This window comes from Anticarsia gemmatalis, chromosome 2 (genome assembly GCF_050436995.1).
Source record: "Anticarsia gemmatalis isolate Benzon Research Colony breed Stoneville strain chromosome 2, ilAntGemm2 primary, whole genome shotgun sequence".
Taxonomy (NCBI): domain Eukaryota; kingdom Metazoa; phylum Arthropoda; class Insecta; order Lepidoptera; family Erebidae; genus Anticarsia; species Anticarsia gemmatalis.
Genome location: NC_134746.1, coordinates 2,596,196 through 2,615,921, shown reverse-complemented (window position 1 = coordinate 2,615,921; position 19,726 = coordinate 2,596,196). Strand labels below are relative to the sequence as shown.

Sequence of the window (19,726 nt, the reverse complement as noted above, 5' to 3'; positions counted from 1 at the left end):
GTTTCCATCAGCTTTTTGGTGATCTTAACGAAATAAGACAAAATCACTTACTCATACTAGCCTAGATTGAAAAATAATACTAGGTATTTTGAATACTTGCAATTAAATGCTAATAATCTTATTTTGGTACAGTCTCCTAAAAAGTCACATAGTAATGTGATCACTAAGCTTAAATATCGTACAAAGTAAGCCCTAAAAATATTCCTAAGTAGCGATTCCTTGTAACCCTATTATTGAGCTACCAACTGGTTCCTAACTTGTTATTAATTTAGCTGGATTTTTTTTTCAAGCATTATACCATATACTATTATTTATCGTTATTAGTATTGATTTGCACCAATATAGACAACCGCTATTATGAAAAGCCTTGTATTTCCAAAAACTTCGTAAGGGTAATGTGAGTTTTGATATTTAATGGGTCAATTAAATAAACTTTTCCACCTTGTGCAATGTATTTGTAGTACAGTGTACCTGAATAAATATATAAAATATTACAATTTACAAACACCATGTAAGATAATACTCACTTCTCATCAAACTCGTACTGTGAGTTGAGTACCGTGAACATCTTGTTGTACAGTATGCTGAAGAACCCGTCCATCATCACGTCGAAGTTCGTGTCGCCCCGCGTGTAGTAACTGAAACAATAACATGGTATTATACACTTGGAAATAATACAGCTTTTAATATAAACGATTTAAGTTGGTGTAACGGTATGGTGTGTTATGACGTTCTTCCACTGAATATTCTATGTTTTCTTTGAGTAAAAGGTAATACAGTTTAAGGTATCTACAATTTAAGAACGGGAACATTTTTTACTTCTTAAAGAAAACGAACGTAGATCACACAACGGCTTCTTTTTCTAATGAAGAATGGTTGCATTCAGTAAAATAAGGTTTCAGGGTAAGTAAAATTGTTAAGGTTATAGAAGGAGAAAAAAACTTTATAAAGAAGGAAATTAAGGTACGATTTGTAACTTCGGAACTAAAATGAGTTAGCAACGGATAATGAGAAAAAATGTTGAATTGTTAATGCAAATAAGTATCATTTGGAGCTGGTTAATTAATATGTCACATAAGTAATACCTCAAGAAAACTTAAACGACTTTATAAAAAAAATGCGCGGAGAGTCATTGCTACAGTTTTATATATTTTTCTTGAAAAATAATAAAAAGGAAAAGATCACGCTCTGTTATGGCAGCCGTTCCAAGCAGGATTTGCATAAATTTCATCGGACTTCAACATCGTAATCCAGAGATTTGGAGTTATAATACTATATTATCCATTCATTTCTTTAAGACATTACGTTTTTTCTTTGGCAAAGTTTTGCGGCAATAATAAACTAAAGAAACAATTATTTGACTTCCACGATTAAGGGCCAGCTTCATAGCATAAAACAAGGTTATATAGGAAATACTTGAAAGATGAGTATCGGATAACCTTCGCATTGATAAAGTGACAGCAAATGTATGAACTACCATTATATACCTACATCTGATAAGCTTACCAATGCATAATAAAAGGTGATAAAACTAACTTAACTGAATGCATACAATATCTGACATTCTATCTTCATAGTCAAATGAATTACTTGACTTGAGGAGGAAAACGTTATAAGGAAATATTGCTTTAAGCTTAAAGCTCTTTTAGGCTGCCCTACAATCATTAAGCTATCCAAAACATGGCGATATTAGGCCCACGCGTATTCAAAGAGAAAAGAAGACCCGTATTAAAAAAGGAGATAAGGAAACGAATTCATAAAATCACGCCTACTTCTCATAGGAGTAGACAGAGAAGATAGAACGCCACTTCATAAAGAAGTAGTTTCTAAATGAACGGTTTTATTAAACCACTAAATAAATAAGTTTAACTTTGTATTACCGGAATACGTGAGTAATTTGAACGTTTAGTTGATGCAATGAATGAGTGTTAGTACGATGACGAATCGTTGTTTCCTTGAAACCTAGATTTAGAATAACTGTTACGCCAGTTGCTCCTGTGTGGATCACTGGAATAAATGTGCTCGTTGCTATGTCGATATAATGTCAATTTTGTTAGTGCTTAAAAGAAAAGCAAGATTACGAAAAAGATTTTGGGAGAGACCACGGGAAAGAAGTAACTAAGAGACGTCACCGTCATGTTTCGATGTGTTTCGAAATCCATTACCAATTACGACTTACGTCACTCATAGCTAGAATCAATGAGTCTATTCCCAGGCATAAAAATGTAATTTCGTAAATGAGAAAAATACTTTCTCGTGCACACGTCCTTACAAGTGGTTAAGGAAGAGGATAGATAATTAAAAAAAAACGATTTAAATGTTCATCGGAGAAGAACTGAACTTATTATATAATTTTTTTGTTGAAGTAGACCCTAGTTGTTTACGTTTAAGACAACTGTTAACATTCCATCAGTGAAGACATGGAGTAATTTCCCCTTTCCTAGAGCAAAAAATGTTGTAAAAAACTATGTTAAAGTCCTTACCTCTCAAGTTGTTCAAACAACTGTTCAAATACGTAAGAGTGTTGTTCATAGATCATGCCGTATGTCCGCTTGAACATCATGTGGAACTCCTCGCGCGACTGCTTCAGCAACCGCCTGAAGAATTCTGAAACAAAAAAAAAATACGTATAGAAAATGTTATGAAAATTATAGGTAAAGTTTAGTCGATTAGAGTATGAAGTTTTTTGTTACAAGTTCCTCGTATGTTGTGAGAGTTTGGTCGTTTTATACGTGTTTACTGAGCTTAATATTCTTTTTCCTTATAAATGTTAGCTAAGACAAATAGGTTTCTCCTTTCCTTTTTTTACTTGTATGTTATTTTGAGACACGTATACATAATATCACGCCTTTTTTCAATAGGGGCAGGCAGAGACACAAAAATCCATTTGGGACGATCGATATTATTTTCAGTTAGTACCTAAGTATTTAATTCTGTGTACCATATTAGTCTAGCTATGTGTCTCTGTCTGTATTAATCCTGGGCAAGGATGTACTAGTTTAATTTTCATCCCGCTACCAAAAGTTTTGTAAATAAAATGAGCATATAATGATCCTAGTAATAATAACAAAATTTATAAGCAAAAGGGTAGGTAACTCAAATCAGCTGAATTGTGTTCATAAAATATGAAGATTAAACGCTATAGTTCAAGTAATTTTCATTTATTCACTTAACCCTCGGTATTATTTGATTAAATTCTTCTCACATATGTACAAAATGTTGCGAATTCAGAAAATGCGACGTTCACAGGTCACAGAGAGTTAAAATAGAAAACATTGAAGGGTTCTAGCAGAAAGGTCGTTCGCATGTCTGGGCCCGATCTCACGGGTGAACGACATTTAGCTGAATCTCCATGGCTGATCATCCGACACTTAAAATAGCTAATATGTTTAGAATATTCTCAGATATTAATATTGTAAAATTATGTAAATCAGTCTGTATTTACGTTCATCATTCACTCGTAATCTCATATAATTGAAGGAGCATTAAGTTTTAAATGTTGATTGATACTAAGATGTGTTCCTTTATTTAACTTGAAACTCCTGAATAGATTTGAAATAAAATTAATTGTGGTTTAAGGCCTTAAAACTGCAGATTCATTTCCCGAAACAAGTCCTTGCAGCGTGAAAAACTTAGATTTTGTTTTTCAATAATCATGACCTTTAATCAAGTTATCAAGTCTAACCACCTAATTTAACTTTAAAGTCATACAGACCTCTAAATTTATTTCGATAAATATTTCACTCGCGTCTTAAGTCTATATCTATACTATACGCAGACGGAGTCACAGACAAGAACTATAGGTTCCTAAACAGTCGTATTACATAAACGATAACGTATATAAAATATTAATAGCAGATGTTGTCTGCTCCTATATACTATTATTATAATGGCGCTGTAAAGTTATGTCACGGTTGAATATAATCATATCGTTAGATTTTATAGCAGGTTGTTATAATTACTGGTTGTTATGATAGTGGGATTTGTAAGTAATGATTAGGAGTATCGATGATGTAGGTAGCTGATACTTTGGAATTCTATGCGTAAAGATCTTCCGAAGTTTTCCGAGTTAGAAGGAGGAAAAATGAGTGAATGAGGAAAGAAGAGATTGTGTAACTTTCTATGGTTTAAAATATTATAAATTATTTTGTATTAATATTTTATACAATTAAAATACTTCCCTGCTTGCCACTTTCTAGAGACTATAGCATATGCAAGGTGTAATTTAACCGTCATCGCTGGTTTTATTTTTGATCAAATTTATTTCGAAGGAACATGACGGTGTTGACCATGTTAACTTTACCGTCAAGTAAATATTAAGCTTTAAATGTACAATTTCGAAAACGGCATATCTCACATTACGTACAATAACTCTTAAGCCCTTTTTAAATCGTACTTTCAAACACTAAGACACCTAAATGTTCTAATTACATCGAATTCAATAGTAAACTATTTCGGGCAATGACACGGGGCTTTGTTTACAGCGTTATTCCACGAAGGCGATTCATTCAGCTCGGCTTCACAGAATACAAACAACTTAAGCATATATTTCTTATACTTTCAAGAAGTCACTTTGAATTTCTTCAGAAACTTGTAAACGTGCCAAGGGTACAGGATATTGTGGTGCGTCAATTGCAGTTTTACGAATAATAATAATATAGAGATCATCAAACAATGAAAATTTCTGAGATGATTATGAAAACTATATTGTAGACATTGTAGTTCAACAGTTAAACTGCTATTTGGTGAGCCAGGTTACAGAGAATGTGTGTGGTATTTTAGTAGTTCCAGTTAGTTTTACAACACAATTGACTGAATTTCAAGCTTTGCTTACTGAACTAGTGTAAGTAGTTGCCTCGACTAGCAGCTAATAACAATCACGATACTTTTAGCTAGTACTAGAAGAATCAAGAAGAATTGCGATCGTCTTACGATTCTCGGCGATGTATTACAAAGTTAAGCCGCATCAATTTCTTTATTCCATACTATTCCACAAAGTGAATACACTGTTTTGTTGTCTGTATGTAAACGAATCAGGAAATAAATCGATAAAGGAATTAAACAACAGTTTTAAATTAGAATACATCTGCATTGCAATGCAAAATGAATTTCATCGATTACTGATGCGCGGCACTTTTTACATTCCGTCAATCATAAAACTGCAAGCATAGCGGGAATTGTTTACATTTTACAACAGTTTTACAACCATTTTACAAGCATTTTTGTTCTATTAGAATAATTGCACGTTATATGCGTCCAAGTGTCATGTGACAACACGATACCAAAGTTCATTGACTTAGTATTTTTTGCATCGTATTTCTGTCGCGTGCAAAAACTGTTGCGTTAGAAAAACAAACGTATAGCAATTGTAAATAAATCGGTTGAAATACATTTGAATAATATAGACTTATGTATGTGCGTTAGATGTAATGGTGGGCTTTTATTCTATGTGATTTATTCGTGTTTTACGTGATGGAGTCTGTACGGGTTTTGGGGCACGACTTCGCAATTCAGTCTGTTTTACATTAGTCAAATGACGTTATGGTTATTTATTTTTTAAATGTACTTTTGAATAGTATTGTCGGTGTAAATATACAGTTAATTAATAATAAAGAAAGCTTACTTACTACAATTTGACTTCCGTTAATAGATAACATATTTTTTAAGTCATAATCATGCTATCATAACTACAATGTAGGTGTTCATTTTAAAGTCCATACCAATAAATCAATCAACAGTTTACGTAAACGCCTGCCATTTTTTACCAAAACGAAAAACCTTTAAAAAATCCGGCAAGTTTGTCCGTTGAAAGCATAATCGGTAGTAAATACCGTGAAATGTAGGAAAAAGGAAATATTTGCTGTGCACATTCATTGACGATTAACTGAAAAGTATCGAGTATCAAATCGATTACACTCACAAATATGCTTACTTTTTTTTAACGCGCCATAATGGCCGCCATTTAGCGCGTTAATTCCCGCGTTTTTTTTATCGACGCGTTAATTAGACGCGTTTTGTTGTTGCGTTATAAAAGTTAATAAAAAGGTGATTTAATATTGTCGTCCCTTAAAATATTTAAATTGCGGCATGTTGAAATACTTTTCCTGTTAACTACACAATTAATTAAAAGTTAATCTGTGTCCATTTTCTTTCGGAAAGAATGTTTTTAAACATTAAGCAAGTGCAAGAAGGTTTATTACACTGCATAGATTTTTGACTAAGTATACCTATTTAAATGTCAGAAAGTAGCAAATTCATTAATAAAATAAAGAAAACATTTAAATCTTTCATTTGTAAATCTTTTTTAAAGTTTCATATCCTCAAATGCAAGTAGTAAACAAAAAGGTAAGGTAAAAGCGGTGCAATTCTTTCAAATCAATAGTGCAATGGAACAAAAGAGGCCGGAGTGGTGGAGGAGCACGTCCTCTGTATGAGCGTAAGTACTTGAGGGGAGAGGGTTCCTTGCCACTGTGTAACGGTATATGCCTTGCGATTATTTGAATTACTAGCGTTGGAAAATGTTAGCGTGATCTTTGAATCATGCGGAATGGAGTATGTTTGGAGCTTGCTGTTAGTGAAAAAATCAAGACAAGTAGATTCGATTTAGAACTTCTCAAGCATATTGACGGAAATGAATGAATTAATGTTTAAGTTATTATCGCGGTATAGTGATATGTGGTTAAATTTTATCTCTTTGGCTGAGGTCTTACAACGATCTCGTTCAACGTCGACGTTTTGATTGCCAAAGTTACATAAGCAGGAAATGGCAAATCGTCTAAGAGTAACCGTACCATTTTTTTGTTAGCAAATTCAAATACATAACACAACTACATTCACAAGTCACATCGGAAAACTTAAGTGCTATAAATAAATCTTTAAAGCGATAAAATTTAATAACATTGCGTACAAGAACCGCAAATAAAATTGCACGACATAAACGCATCCTTTACAAACAGACACGCGAGAACTAGCGAGCGAGTGTATACTGTGCAACTGCTCTACAATTGGAACCATCGAGCATTAGTCCAGTCAATTTATCTGTAAAAATAGGGGTAACCTTGCATAAATTCCCAGAAAGCTGAAAACTTGCACAGATGCTGGGGACATGTCTGCAAAAGTCCAGTCAATTAAGACATTGACCCCTGTCTAAATTGACTGGATTATATCGAGAGTTTGACATTAATAATGTTCTGCCATAATGGTTTCTGCGACGTCCGCTAGAGGCGCTGATCAGATTTTCATACAAAATGTTTCGATAGCTAGCCGGTTGTCGATACACGATAGTAGAGAATCGGGCTACAGTACTGTGCATACTGTGCATCCGCATGGCGCGAGCGCAAACCACATCTGCGCGCGCGCATTTAAATCACTAGGTTTCCGCGCACGTGCTTCTACCAGCTGGTATGGATAACACAAAAAGTCAGTCATTTTAAGAGATCTTTACACTGCTTATAAGAAAAAAATAAACTGTCACATCAGTTTAGCATTCTACGTGAATATTAATCACGTAATTTGAAAATAACTATGTATCAGGTAATTAGATCTCAGTTTCATGGAATATTCATTTAAAGTATATATTCAAAAGCGATCAAAAATTTGGTAAGCTTGAACGTAGCTTTCCAAGTTGGTACGCCACACCTCTGCTATACTCTCGAAGAATACAAACGGGATCATATCAAAAAACAAAACGTCATTTCATATACACTCACTGGCACGGAAACTTGGCCACATACGAATTTGGCGATATTTTTTATATTATTATATTTTTATTACTAAATCAATGGTAGATTGATTGATTAAGTGTTTGTTATGATATTTAAAGTGGTAATTAAAGGATTAACTCACCAATAATAAAGTTTTTAAGTTTTTTACTTTCACGAAAAAAAGTTTCATCTTTTTCCACAAAAACAAAACCACTTTAACTGGAAACTAAGCGAAATGTCTTTAAAGTTTTTACATTTTAATGTAGTGTGTTTCCTCCTCGCGCCCTTATAACCGCTTGCATTCGATCAGGCATGCTTTGAATGACGTTTTTGACGTCAACTTGCGGTATACTGTTCCAAGCGGATACTGCTGCACTTTAAAGTTCGTTTAAAGTTAGGGGAGGGTTGGATACCGACTTAATCTTCCTTTTAAGCATATCCCAGATATGCTCTATTGGATTTAGGTCTGGGCTTCGCGCTGGCCATATCAGTTTTTGAATATCGACCTCTTCCAGGTATTCTTCAACGCATTTTGCGACGTGGGGGCGTGCATTATCGTGCATTAATCTGAATTGCTCGTGTCCAATGGATCCAGAATAAGGCACAACATGTTCCTGAAGAACCTCCTCGATGTATCGCACAGCTGTAAGGCGATTATCGACAATAACCAGCTCCGTGCGTGCATCGGAACTAATGCCTTCCCAAACCATTATTGAGCCTCCATAAAACTCATTGTTTGTGTGGTGGTGATTGGTAGAAATCGCTCTCCTCTCCTTCTCCACACTCGTTCCCGACCGTCAGGAGCACGTAAAGCTATCCTACACTCATCTGTGAACAATACGTTTGCCCATTGCTCATGCGTCCAGTTAGCGTGTTCTCGCGCAAAGCGAAGTCGAGCTACTCGGTGTTGTCTGAGGAGTTGTGGACCTCGCGCTGGCCTACGAGCTTTTCAATTAACTTCCTCAATTCGTCTTCTCACCGTACGCTCACTCACATTCACACCTCTTGAAATTTGAAGTCGCTGGCGTATCTCAACTGCGGTGAGGTAGCGGATTCTTAGAATTTCTAAGATAATAAAGCGATCGTCTCGAGCCGATGTGCACCTTTGTCCTCCACTACCTGGTCTGCAGGTGTACCTGCCCGTCTCTCGGTGTCGTTTCAGGGCATACTGCATTGATGATCGAGGTACATTAAGTGCAGCAGCAACTTCACGCTGTGACATCCCTTGGTCAATCAGTGCTATAGCTTGTGCAACTTTTGCAGGTGTCAGGGGCATCCTTTATTGGTAAAAAGCACGCCTACTTAAGAAATAACAAACAGGAAATCACAAAAGTAAAAAAATGTAACAGAAAACCTTTAACATCACACAAAATCAAACTTGCAACTTAGTCGCTGAAATGACCCGAACCAACTAAAGCTCAGAACTAACGTCATAGTGCTCTCAATCGTTATGAATTACCCTCTTGAGCTGAAGTAAACATTTTTTTGACCTACCTGCACTACAAACCGTCAACTGAAACACTTAAAATTTTTGCTATCGCGAGATAAGTGTTTGGCCAAGATTCCGTGCCGCTGAGTGTACATACGTCTTTAGTGCTTAATCATACTAAAGTATCTTGTAACTACTTTTTTTTCTTGTGGTAAAACTAACTTATGCATCTGAGATTGTTCGATATATTTTCCCTGCTGACTCTACCCATAACCGCACTGACACCTAATGAAATACGGAAAATTGGACACGAAATGTTGTAAGGGTTAAGTCTTGTCTAAATATGGCTAGTTTTTATTTAAGATGCTATTTGTGTGACGTATTAATAGGCTTGTTTACCCTTGTCGCTTGACGTGACACAATTTATCGCTTAGCTTCCACTAGGGGGGTTGACAGCTTGATATTTCTTTACTAATTTAGAAGTCACTGTGATCCGAGCTGTAGACTTGTCTGCTGATCATGAGGCCTAGAGTACGATTTAACAATTTTTTAATTCTTGTTGGAATGGTATAAAACGATCTGTGGGTTAAGCAACCGCTGGCACGGTCATTCTATAGATGGGTGACCGCATAGTGTTATTTCAACCGAGCGTCTCCTTGCTTCGGAAGGCACGTAAAAAGTCGGTCCCGGTTGTTGTCAATTAAGATAACAGTCGTTAAGCCATGACAAAGGGCTTTCGGGCGGCTTGAACAACTTTGACACTAGGTTGACCACTAACCATACGATAGTTAGAGAAATAGCCCGGGTTTCAGCTTCGAGTGCGATATACCTATGGCATAGCAAAGTTGGAGTGTTTGATTTCTGTTTCACACCTTCCTTTGGATATAACAAGCGTGGTGTTTTATAAAAATAATCTAAATAGGTACAATATTTTAAAAGGTGATCTTCCTTATTAAGCTTAGTTTCTTAGTAGTACGAATTTGTGGTTATGATATCCACCCACCTGTTCTCGTGAAACATTTACCGAAATTGCGAACTTGTACGAAAATAGAATCATGAGTCGATCACAACAAGAAATATTATCTAAGTATTTTACTTTTATATCAATATCTTATGAGAACTGGAAAGCAATTTTCCAAGAATTTTCTTTTATATTATTGATAAATTATTATTATATAATAAGTTAGTAAACCAAGATGAAAAGAAAAGTTTCTTTTGGTACGCTATTGGGCCTTTTATACTTCTTTTCGTAATAATAATATAACAATCGTAATAAATACACAAACAGATTTTGTTGATATAAACAACGACAATTCGAAATAATTCTTATCATTCAAGATATAATATAAACTACGCTTTGTATCCAATATTAGACTATTCACCTCGATTCAATATTAAAAGTAGTACTATAAAATACTATGAAGCGTCTTGCTGTCAAGACAAGCTCTACTATCTATCTTAGTCTTGAAAAATGGAGCTAAGCAGCTTTCAAGCTGGCAGTATTAGATACCTTCTCAAACAAAGCCATTAGTCTCCTTTGATATACGATACCGATGCTAAACAAACTGACGCATCACCCTTTATACTGGATACTGTATACCTAATAATATCATATTATCTTATTTAATCCTGCTATAATATAATAATTGCGAAAGTTTGCGAGGATGTTAGTATGTAGACATGTATATTGTATGATTGTCACTCTTTCAAGAAAAAGCTACTCGTTGCAGTTTAATGAAATTTGATACACAAATAGCTTATAACCAAGATTAATACATAGGGTAATTGAATCTTTCTACATGGATGAAATCGCTGGCAGAAGCCTGTCATAAAATATACGCTTACGTCAACAAGGCACTTTCACAGCAATAACTAGTTGACTTATAAGTACTCCTCTCAATTTGTACATACAAACAAACAAGGAGTTATGAAAATGAGGCTAACGAAATGTTTGAGACCCGCAATTTGCTGAATACTGGTATGTGACGTCACGATCCATGATTTTTGGCAACGTGTTCGAGACTCGCTGGGGAGTTGGGAAAGGGAAGTTCTTTTCCAATTTAATTCGGATTCCTTTGCCAAAGTTCGAAAGCGAATGGGTTGAGATTGTCTTTGGTATTTTTGTAAGGCAATTCTAAGTAATGGACTGGAGATAGAAAGTTTTGCTAAATGGCAGTAATAGGAGTCTGTATTAATATTAAAATATACAAAATTACTGAGAACATAAGCTTGATTTTTGTCAACTTCTTTAGAGAACAAGCAAAATACGATAGAGATTTAAGGCGTTACCTCTTTTCTCGTTCTAAAAGGAGATCATTCCAGCATTGGAACAGTAAGAAGAGTACCTATGAATGTAAAAAAACACCCCTTATACAAAAAATATCCCCAAAATCATCTGCCAATTCAAAACCTCATTAATTAAATACGCTTAACCTAATTCTTAACTAACCATTACACCTGTCTGTGGACATCAAACATCAACAAACATAAACTAGTGTCGTATGTCGTAAAACTATAGTCGTAACGGTGCAACTAGTCGTAGACATCAATGACGCTACCGACTAACTGCTCGTAACTATAAAGACACCGTTTAGTCCCGTGCTATGGTATACTATTACAGTGTAATCGTTAGTGGTCGAGTAAGGTATCGCACGTAGTCGGTATATCAATGAAGTGAGCTTTTGGCGCGGGCAATTCATGGGAGATTAAAGTAGTTTGGTTTTATGACAGTATTCTTGCAATACGTGCATGCAAAAATACTGTCGTTAGTGGCTTTACAAAACTCTCGGCTTAAATTGATTACGTCATTGGCTAGCAGGCTTTTTCAAACAAAAAGTTAGCAATTGATCAGCGCCCCTAGCGTATTTTGCAAGAGGAATATCCTTCAAGTAACTTTTAGTGTCAAAAGCGTGTTAAAGTGTCAAAAGTGTAGCTTGCTAGTATTAAGGTTGTAGAAGATCACACTGTTACGAATATCAAATTACTTCCCGAAATCTTCAACTCCAGGAATGATAATTCGAAACAACCTAGAGAAACATATAAAGTCACGGTTATCGATCCATTCTACGGTATTCTATTACAATAAGAACACAAACTGGTGATAGGAATCTTGTACATAAGTGTCGTGTGACCGTTTGCACATTTCGTGGTTCCGATATTTCGATAAGGGTTATCGCTGAGGGAATTGAGGGCCTTTAAGGGCTGCTTTTCCTTATGAGCCTCGAGAGTTGGGGACTGGATTTAAATAAGATTTGAACATCAAAGAAAAGAGTTGTTAATACATGCACTTTGCACTTATAAAGGCAAATTTTGAAAGGAAAAGGATGCCTTCGCTTAACTAGATGAAAGTGTATATTAAAAATCTATCAAACGTTTTTTAGGATAATCAAATATCATTACCATATACAGTCATAGGAGACTTAAGCAGAGATCGTGGATTGAACTTGATAATACCAAAATTACTGATAAGAAGATGCTGCCGATTTGGGTGTGGTGAGCAAAGGTCTTTTGACACCAGTACGAACTAAGAACAATAATATGTAGCTTTTACATCAGATTTCAAATAGTAAAAGTAAGTTTTTGCTTTCATTCTTCAAAAGGTTTCTCATACAATCCCTAAGGCAAAAGTTCCTCTGTCAAACGTGGGGTGATTATGAGGGTTTTATGCAAAGACACGTCTGTGAGCCAGACGATACGCGGCCACGACCTTTGGGACACTTGCACTCACATATTCTTATTACTTTCATTGTTTAGGGCTCGTAGTTTTGACATAGTGTGTGTAAAGATAGAGTTATTTAAAGGGGTTTTGTGTTCATATAATATAATCGATGAGATGTGTAAGGAAGACCTCATCTGGATCAATTTTTGTTTAAGAAACTTATAAAAGTTTATAGAAAAATAGTTTTTCTTTGCAGAACAGATTCCCAGGGCAGTAAAATCAATAAATTAATTAACTTTTCTACTATCAGCTATCGGTCTTCGTAGCAAGAAAGTTTTTTTAAGAATGGTAAAGCCTAAAAATAATTGTAATGCTATAGGCAAGTCGAAATCAATGGACACTTGGCACACTGCATTTCTATATAACAGAAATTCACATATAACAGAAGTCCACATATCAACACAAAATTGTCAATGGACCTAACGCCCAATTACCGCCACACCAAATACGACACAAATATCCGAGAAACTCGAGAAAAAGCCAGCAAATATTTTAATTGAAATAATTGATATAATTGGCAGTAGGCTTTATTGAATTCGTTTCGTAACAACCTTATGTGGCTGTGCTGTAACTAGCCTACAACTCCTGTCTGTATTAATAACTATATCACAGGTTTTACGCAATCCATTTTGACGAAGTCTTGAAATCAATCTATCAATTTACGTAGGTCCTATTAAAAGTTATGTTAAAGTTAAGTGTTGTGTTTAACTCAAAAGAATTACATTTTATGATTCTAAAATTTTAACTCTCGACTCGAAACAAAAGTAAGTATAGTCGAATTTGTCGTTAGAACAAAATATACTAAAGCCTGATTTCCCTCGGTACTAAAAGCTAACTTCTAACTTCTCCTACTCTCCATACCTTCAACATTTTCAATATTCTTTAGCTTTTTGATAATGGAAAGACTAATAACAGCCTGTTCCCGAATCTATACTAATATAATAAAGCTGAAGAGTTTGTTTGTTTGATTGTTTGTTTGTTTGTTTGTTTGTTTGTTTGAACGCGCTAATCTCAGGATCTACCGGTCTGATTTGAAAAATTCTTTCAGTGCTAGATAGCCCATTTATCGAGGAAGGTTATAGGCTATATAACATCACGCTGCGGCCATTAGGAGCGGAGTAGCAACGAAAAATGTTACAAAAACGGGGAAAATTATGATCCTGCATTCTCTCTTATGTGACGCAAGCGAAGTTGCGCGGGTCAGCTAGTTAGTCATAAAATCAAGATCCGTGTTGTATACAGTTAGTTAGAAGGTAGTTGTATATAGCCTTTCTACCAGCACATAGCAACATAGTGAACGTGTAGGTAACAAACTGTCACTCAAGTCTGTGACGTAGGCACAAGGCGGTGTAGGTACGAAGACACTTGCGTTTACCGCTCCACAAAGGAGCTTTGAACTTTCTCGTCGGCGCGCTGTTGTTTCTAATTACTAGATTGGTTCGTGAGAGTGGAAGGTGCGAATATACGCAAAAATATAGCTTTTCTTTAGTTCCTGGTGTCCAAATTCCTTGTGGCATTTGATTAAACCTTTGATTTATCTGTTTGTCGGTCAGTTTCTTCATCAAAAGTAACAGCCAAAGTATAGGAGCAAAGTTAAAATGACAGTCAAATTTGTTTGAATTTGACTAACATTTTTACTTTGGCTGATACTTTTAAAGAAACTGGCCGTTAGTTAACTGATCGCTTAGTAACGTCATCACGATAGTGTTTATCACATGTTGATGAGTCACGGTTTAGTGGACATAAGTTATCCAAAAAAAGGGGCGATATATATTTTTTATGAACTGGTGCTTTTGTTCGGCAAAGGTGTTTCCCAAAACTCCCACCTGTCAGCTGTCGCTGTCTTTGTATCATTTCGATAGACGACCAATTAGGCGCCTAAGTAAATGTATTATTTATAAACGAAATCGTAGGTAATCTTGCAATATAATTATATTAAAAGAATTTATGTTTGATTATGCAAAGTAGCGCAATATAACTACTAATATTGCTTGCTCAATATTAACCTATCGCAAAAGGTTACATTCGTAAAAGATGCTAAATATGTAAATCGTATGTAGGCGTTTATTTGGTATCGGCTTTTCTATTTCTTTTTATACAAATTCTTGGTAAACAAATCTTAGTATTATTTTAGCAAACATATTTATTTATGATTAGCAACAACCTGCTATTTTATCCGCGTGGGAATCTTTTTCGTTTCGACAACATTTGCGTCATGAAAATAGTCTACGATAATTTCGAAAGAACTGACTTTCTTTATAAATCTGTCTCTATACTAATCTGACGAGTTCTAGGGATCATCGTCTACATGCAACTTTACATTGAAATAATTATACTTCCAAATTAGGTATTTAGGATTAACACTACGACCTAGATTTAAACGAATAAATTAAGTTGTGCGAGTTTACCAGTAACTAAAACCAATTGTATGGAAAAAGAATAAGAGGAAATCTAATCTTAACGATAGGAACATGAAGCTTACCATTGATTGGAAAAGACCGACATTGAAAAAAAAAGGAGAAAATCTAACCCCAAGGATAAGAAAAAAAACAACCTTATCAAACTTCGAAGAAAACCTCCCATAAACAGAACAAACTACCTACCTCCAATGCCAACAAACAAAAACACGCACTTCTTCGAATCATAGCTCACTTCATATAAACATACAAACTTCCTTGACAAGAGACGAGACATGAGGCTGCTATCAGCTGGAGCCTCGGTTCTTGCTCCACTAAGATTAGCGGCACACGTCATTAGTGCCGATACGGCTTGTAATCAGCACGTTCGGAGACAGGGAGACAGGAACTGTGACTTGATATAAGTTATTTGATATAAGTAGCGAGTACATATTAACCAGTCTACTTTTTTTTTAAAGTCCTTTATTTATTTTTATTGCATTCTGAAATCTTATCATCATCAACATTTTTGATTGCGAAGAACAATTTCAGTGGTTTTTTAAATTCATAATTTGACTCAGAATTTGTGAAATTAATTGACTAAGCAAATTTTAAACGGCATTGTTTAGTTCCTTTAATACAAATGATGTATGACCTAACACTGAAGAACGATTACTTGTACACATTCCATAACGTAGGTCAATACCGGTCAAGGTTAAAATTGGCAAGTCAGTTGAAAATGTTCTAATCATCTTATAGCTACTAAATATACCTACACATTATATGATCACTACACGGTACAAAGTAATTTCACTCACTAAAGCCTAATCTACGAAGACAAAACTACCCAATATTTACAAAAAAGCTCCAATAACAAAGAAATCTCATCCATATTCTTACAAACCCGGATTTGAGACGCGGGCATGTGTGCAATTATTCAAAGTATATTCGTTAAGAAGTAAGAACACTCGGCTCTATCATCGCTAAGAGCTTCAACAGACGCTTTCGGTATTTATAGCCACGGACATTGACGGGTTATCGCCTCAATACGCACACTCTACTGCTACCACGGAAATTCGTTCTAAGACGAATATTTATATCGATAATAACAATTTTCGACCGACCATATTTGTTAATATTATAAATGCGAAAGTCTCGAACTAAAGTTACAAGACAAACCCAATTTTAATGAATTCTTGAAGACTCGACATCAAACGATGTCATATCTCAAAAATCTAAATTTGTTTACTGTACAAATTACGGGTCAGCTGGTTCTAAGAATTCTAATTAAAATAAAAGAAGGACAATTTTTTAATCCAGGCATCCGCGACAGGCACAGTGACTCGATTCTCTACTACTATCGACTACCGACAACCGAACTGTCATCGAGAAATTTTGTATGAATATCTGATCAGCGCCTCTGACGGGTGTCGTAGGAAACATTTTGGCAGTACATTCTAAATGTCAAAATTTCGATAGCTAGCCGGTTGTCGGTAGTCGATAATGGTAGAGAATCGAGGTACTGGTGTTGTCAAATATGATAAAATGCCAAAATACAATCTTCAACCTAAATTATTGATTGTCATGTCAAAAGATCAAACAACACCAATAGGTCAGCTTTGAAAGTTCGTAATCGCGTTCGTAATATGTCTAGTAGTTTGAATTGTTGATATATTATTATCTTGGTACTTAAAGACTTGGGCAAAACAAAGCTACCGCATTCGTTCTGAAGGTCAATTCAAAAGCTCTTTAAGGAGACTTGAACAATTTCCATTTAAAGTTTAGAACGACCACAACCGAATAGAACAAAGCTCTATAGATTTAATTATAGACTTTATTTAGAATGAAGCTTCAAAAAACTAATTATTTCATCATTCGATTCACTAATCAAAGCTTGATATGAAACATAATTTATCTGTATTACTTAGCCCCTTTGTCAAATAAAGATTAAAAAAAAAAAAAAAAAAAAAAAAAAAACTGTATTACTTCCCTTGTTGTTTAACTATGTGCAACCAAAATTTTAACTCCAGAATCTCCGAAGCTTTCATTAATCTATTCGTAAGTAAATATTTTCTATTGATTAAAGACCTAACAACTACTCAAATCTTAGTAGCGACCAAGAAATGTCTTCCTGTTATTTAGGTACATTACGAGTGCCAAATACTGTAAGACGTTATTCTTTTACTAAATTGTTTAACATGTCTTAAACGCGACGAGAATTTTATATACCTTATACTTTATTTGTTATTCTTTTGGCTAAAATTCAAGTCATATCCCAGTAGCCAATCCCTAGCTTGTTCGTATTCCAATAGTAGCAGCAAATCGAGTATATCGACTCTTAGTCATCTCATCGCAGCTCCAATTGTCGAGTTATTATTCATCGCAGAAGCAATGTTTAGTCTTGCACACGATAACGTAAAGTAACGGCCAACGCTTTAATAAGTTCTTTTGTTCTTATAAAAACATTCCCATTATCATATAAACTTTTATAGTTTTTCTTTCATGTATTTTTCATAATAGATTGATTTATTTTCTATTTTGAAATAGCCAAAACATAAGCCGCGATTTTTAGAGCGGCTATTGTATTACGTGTATGTTTTATTAAAATAGGTAGTTAAAATCCTTTGTTCTTTTGTCATAGGCTAGAAGCCATATCAATTACTCAAACAAAAATAGCGCCAGCCAAAAAGCTCGACAGGAAAATTGCAAATACCTCGAGACTCCCTCTTTAAACGATAAATAGAAAGAATAAAACCGTATAAAAATAAGAGCTATTTTAGTTCAAATTTTGATAAATAACTAGCTTTTCACAACTAGTCAGCCTTACGACATATATATGGCACGTGTTTTTTAATTAATAAATATAAAGTACCAAAGCAGCCCATAAGTCCTTGAACGTTTTTAAGCCAATTCATCACTTTGACAAGGCTAAACACATTGACCGCAAGTCACTACATACAAAAATTTAATAGCTTTCCACGGTATACAGGATGTGAAAGAAAAACAGTTTGTATTAAGCTGCTTATCGGCCGAAAGAAATCAGCAATGTGAGAAATGGGTCGCGTGTAAGAAAAGGGTCAGTTTCACAGATATTGACAGACTGGATATCGCCTTTTTAGCTAAGAATTTAATTGTTCCTGCCTTATCAAAATCGCCCTAATGTATGCTTCTAGCTAGTCATTATTATGGTTAGTCTGTGACCATCTATTGCAGATGATTCAGGTGTCAGATGAAGGAATATGGGAATATTTTTATCAAAAGAATATCTTCGCTCGTGGCTAAACGCAGATGAGATACGATAAAGCTGAATTAACGTCTTTGTTTTCTCTCTCTGGCTGACTTTGCCTCATACTTTGACATAGAACCAAATACATGAATACATACACAACCAAACACATGATAACTGCTGACATTTTAGTTGATGATTATATAAGAATTTACGTTAACAGACGTACAGTTAAAATAAATTGTTTGTTTTTAATCGAAACGCGATTTAACGATTATTTTCACGACATGTATAAAACTAAAATACTTGTGACGTCTTCAAGAAGTTAAAAATACACTTGGTTTCCATACTATCCAGAGCTGAATTTCCAAACATTATAAAACTTTACGCAAGAAATAATTATGAAATTTTAACATACTTTCCGAACATCAACTAAAATTATAGTTTCTTCTTGAATAAACTTATACGAAGATGGAAAAACGGCCTTTAGTAGTCTTGCGGTATCTAGTTTTTCAATATCAGTGGTCATTGTGGCCGGTCTAGCGAACTTTAAGGTAAGAAAATCCTCCACTAAGCTGATTAGGAAACGGCTCTTTGGATGTTTTCTGTTGCGGTTAAATACTTTTTTGGTTCGCCAGCAGTTTGTGGGATTAGACCTGAGGTATAATTGTGTGGGATTAGCTTTTTATTACGTTTCTTTTGAGTTTAACTCTTGCGAATATGAAGGTAAATCGCTTTTATTGAGCCGGGATTTAGGATATACTTTTTTCGTGCATTTGTGCCTAAGTTAGTATCAGTCTAATTAAGCTTCCAGTCTTTGATTAAGTTTAATATTTTAAGTCGTCTTCCATATTTTAAGTCGTCTTCCGTAACTATTTAAGCACGTTTAGTAAGTGCTGTTTTCTATCAAAAAGTTGATTAAATACCACCCGATAGAGAAGTTTACTAATAGGTAGTAAGTAATAGGATATCAAACTAACGAGCATAATTGTAAACTATAAAATTTCTTCAAAGAATCTCTACAGAGAAATCCAGAACCACGTATATGGGAACAAAAACCTGTTTAAAATTTCGGCATCTGTAAAGACAGACCGTGTCACGCACCAACGAAATAAAATAAACATCTTAATTCAATCGTTTGGACAAACCATTAGTGCTGGCGTAGTGTGAACTTGTACTCGACCAATAACACTCGGTCCACCGCATTCTTGACCAATTACGACTAAAATTAAGAGATAGTGGTGAGCAGTGGTC

At 34.9% G+C, this 19,726-nt stretch overlaps 1 protein-coding gene across 1 annotated transcript in view; it reads right to left on the bottom strand.

The window, feature by feature from the left end:
* dlp (glypican dally-like) overlaps nucleotides 1-19,726 on the bottom strand; it is a 109,240-nt gene that overhangs the window by 16,800 nt on the left and 72,714 nt on the right. The window contains exons 3-4 of the mRNA XM_076124102.1: nucleotides 2,484-2,607; nucleotides 528-638 (exon numbers count right to left, since the gene is read on the bottom strand). Of these exons, the coding sequence (XP_075980217.1) occupies nucleotides 528-638; nucleotides 2,484-2,607 (235 nt within the window). The remainder of the gene's footprint in view (nucleotides 1-527; nucleotides 639-2,483; nucleotides 2,608-19,726) is intronic.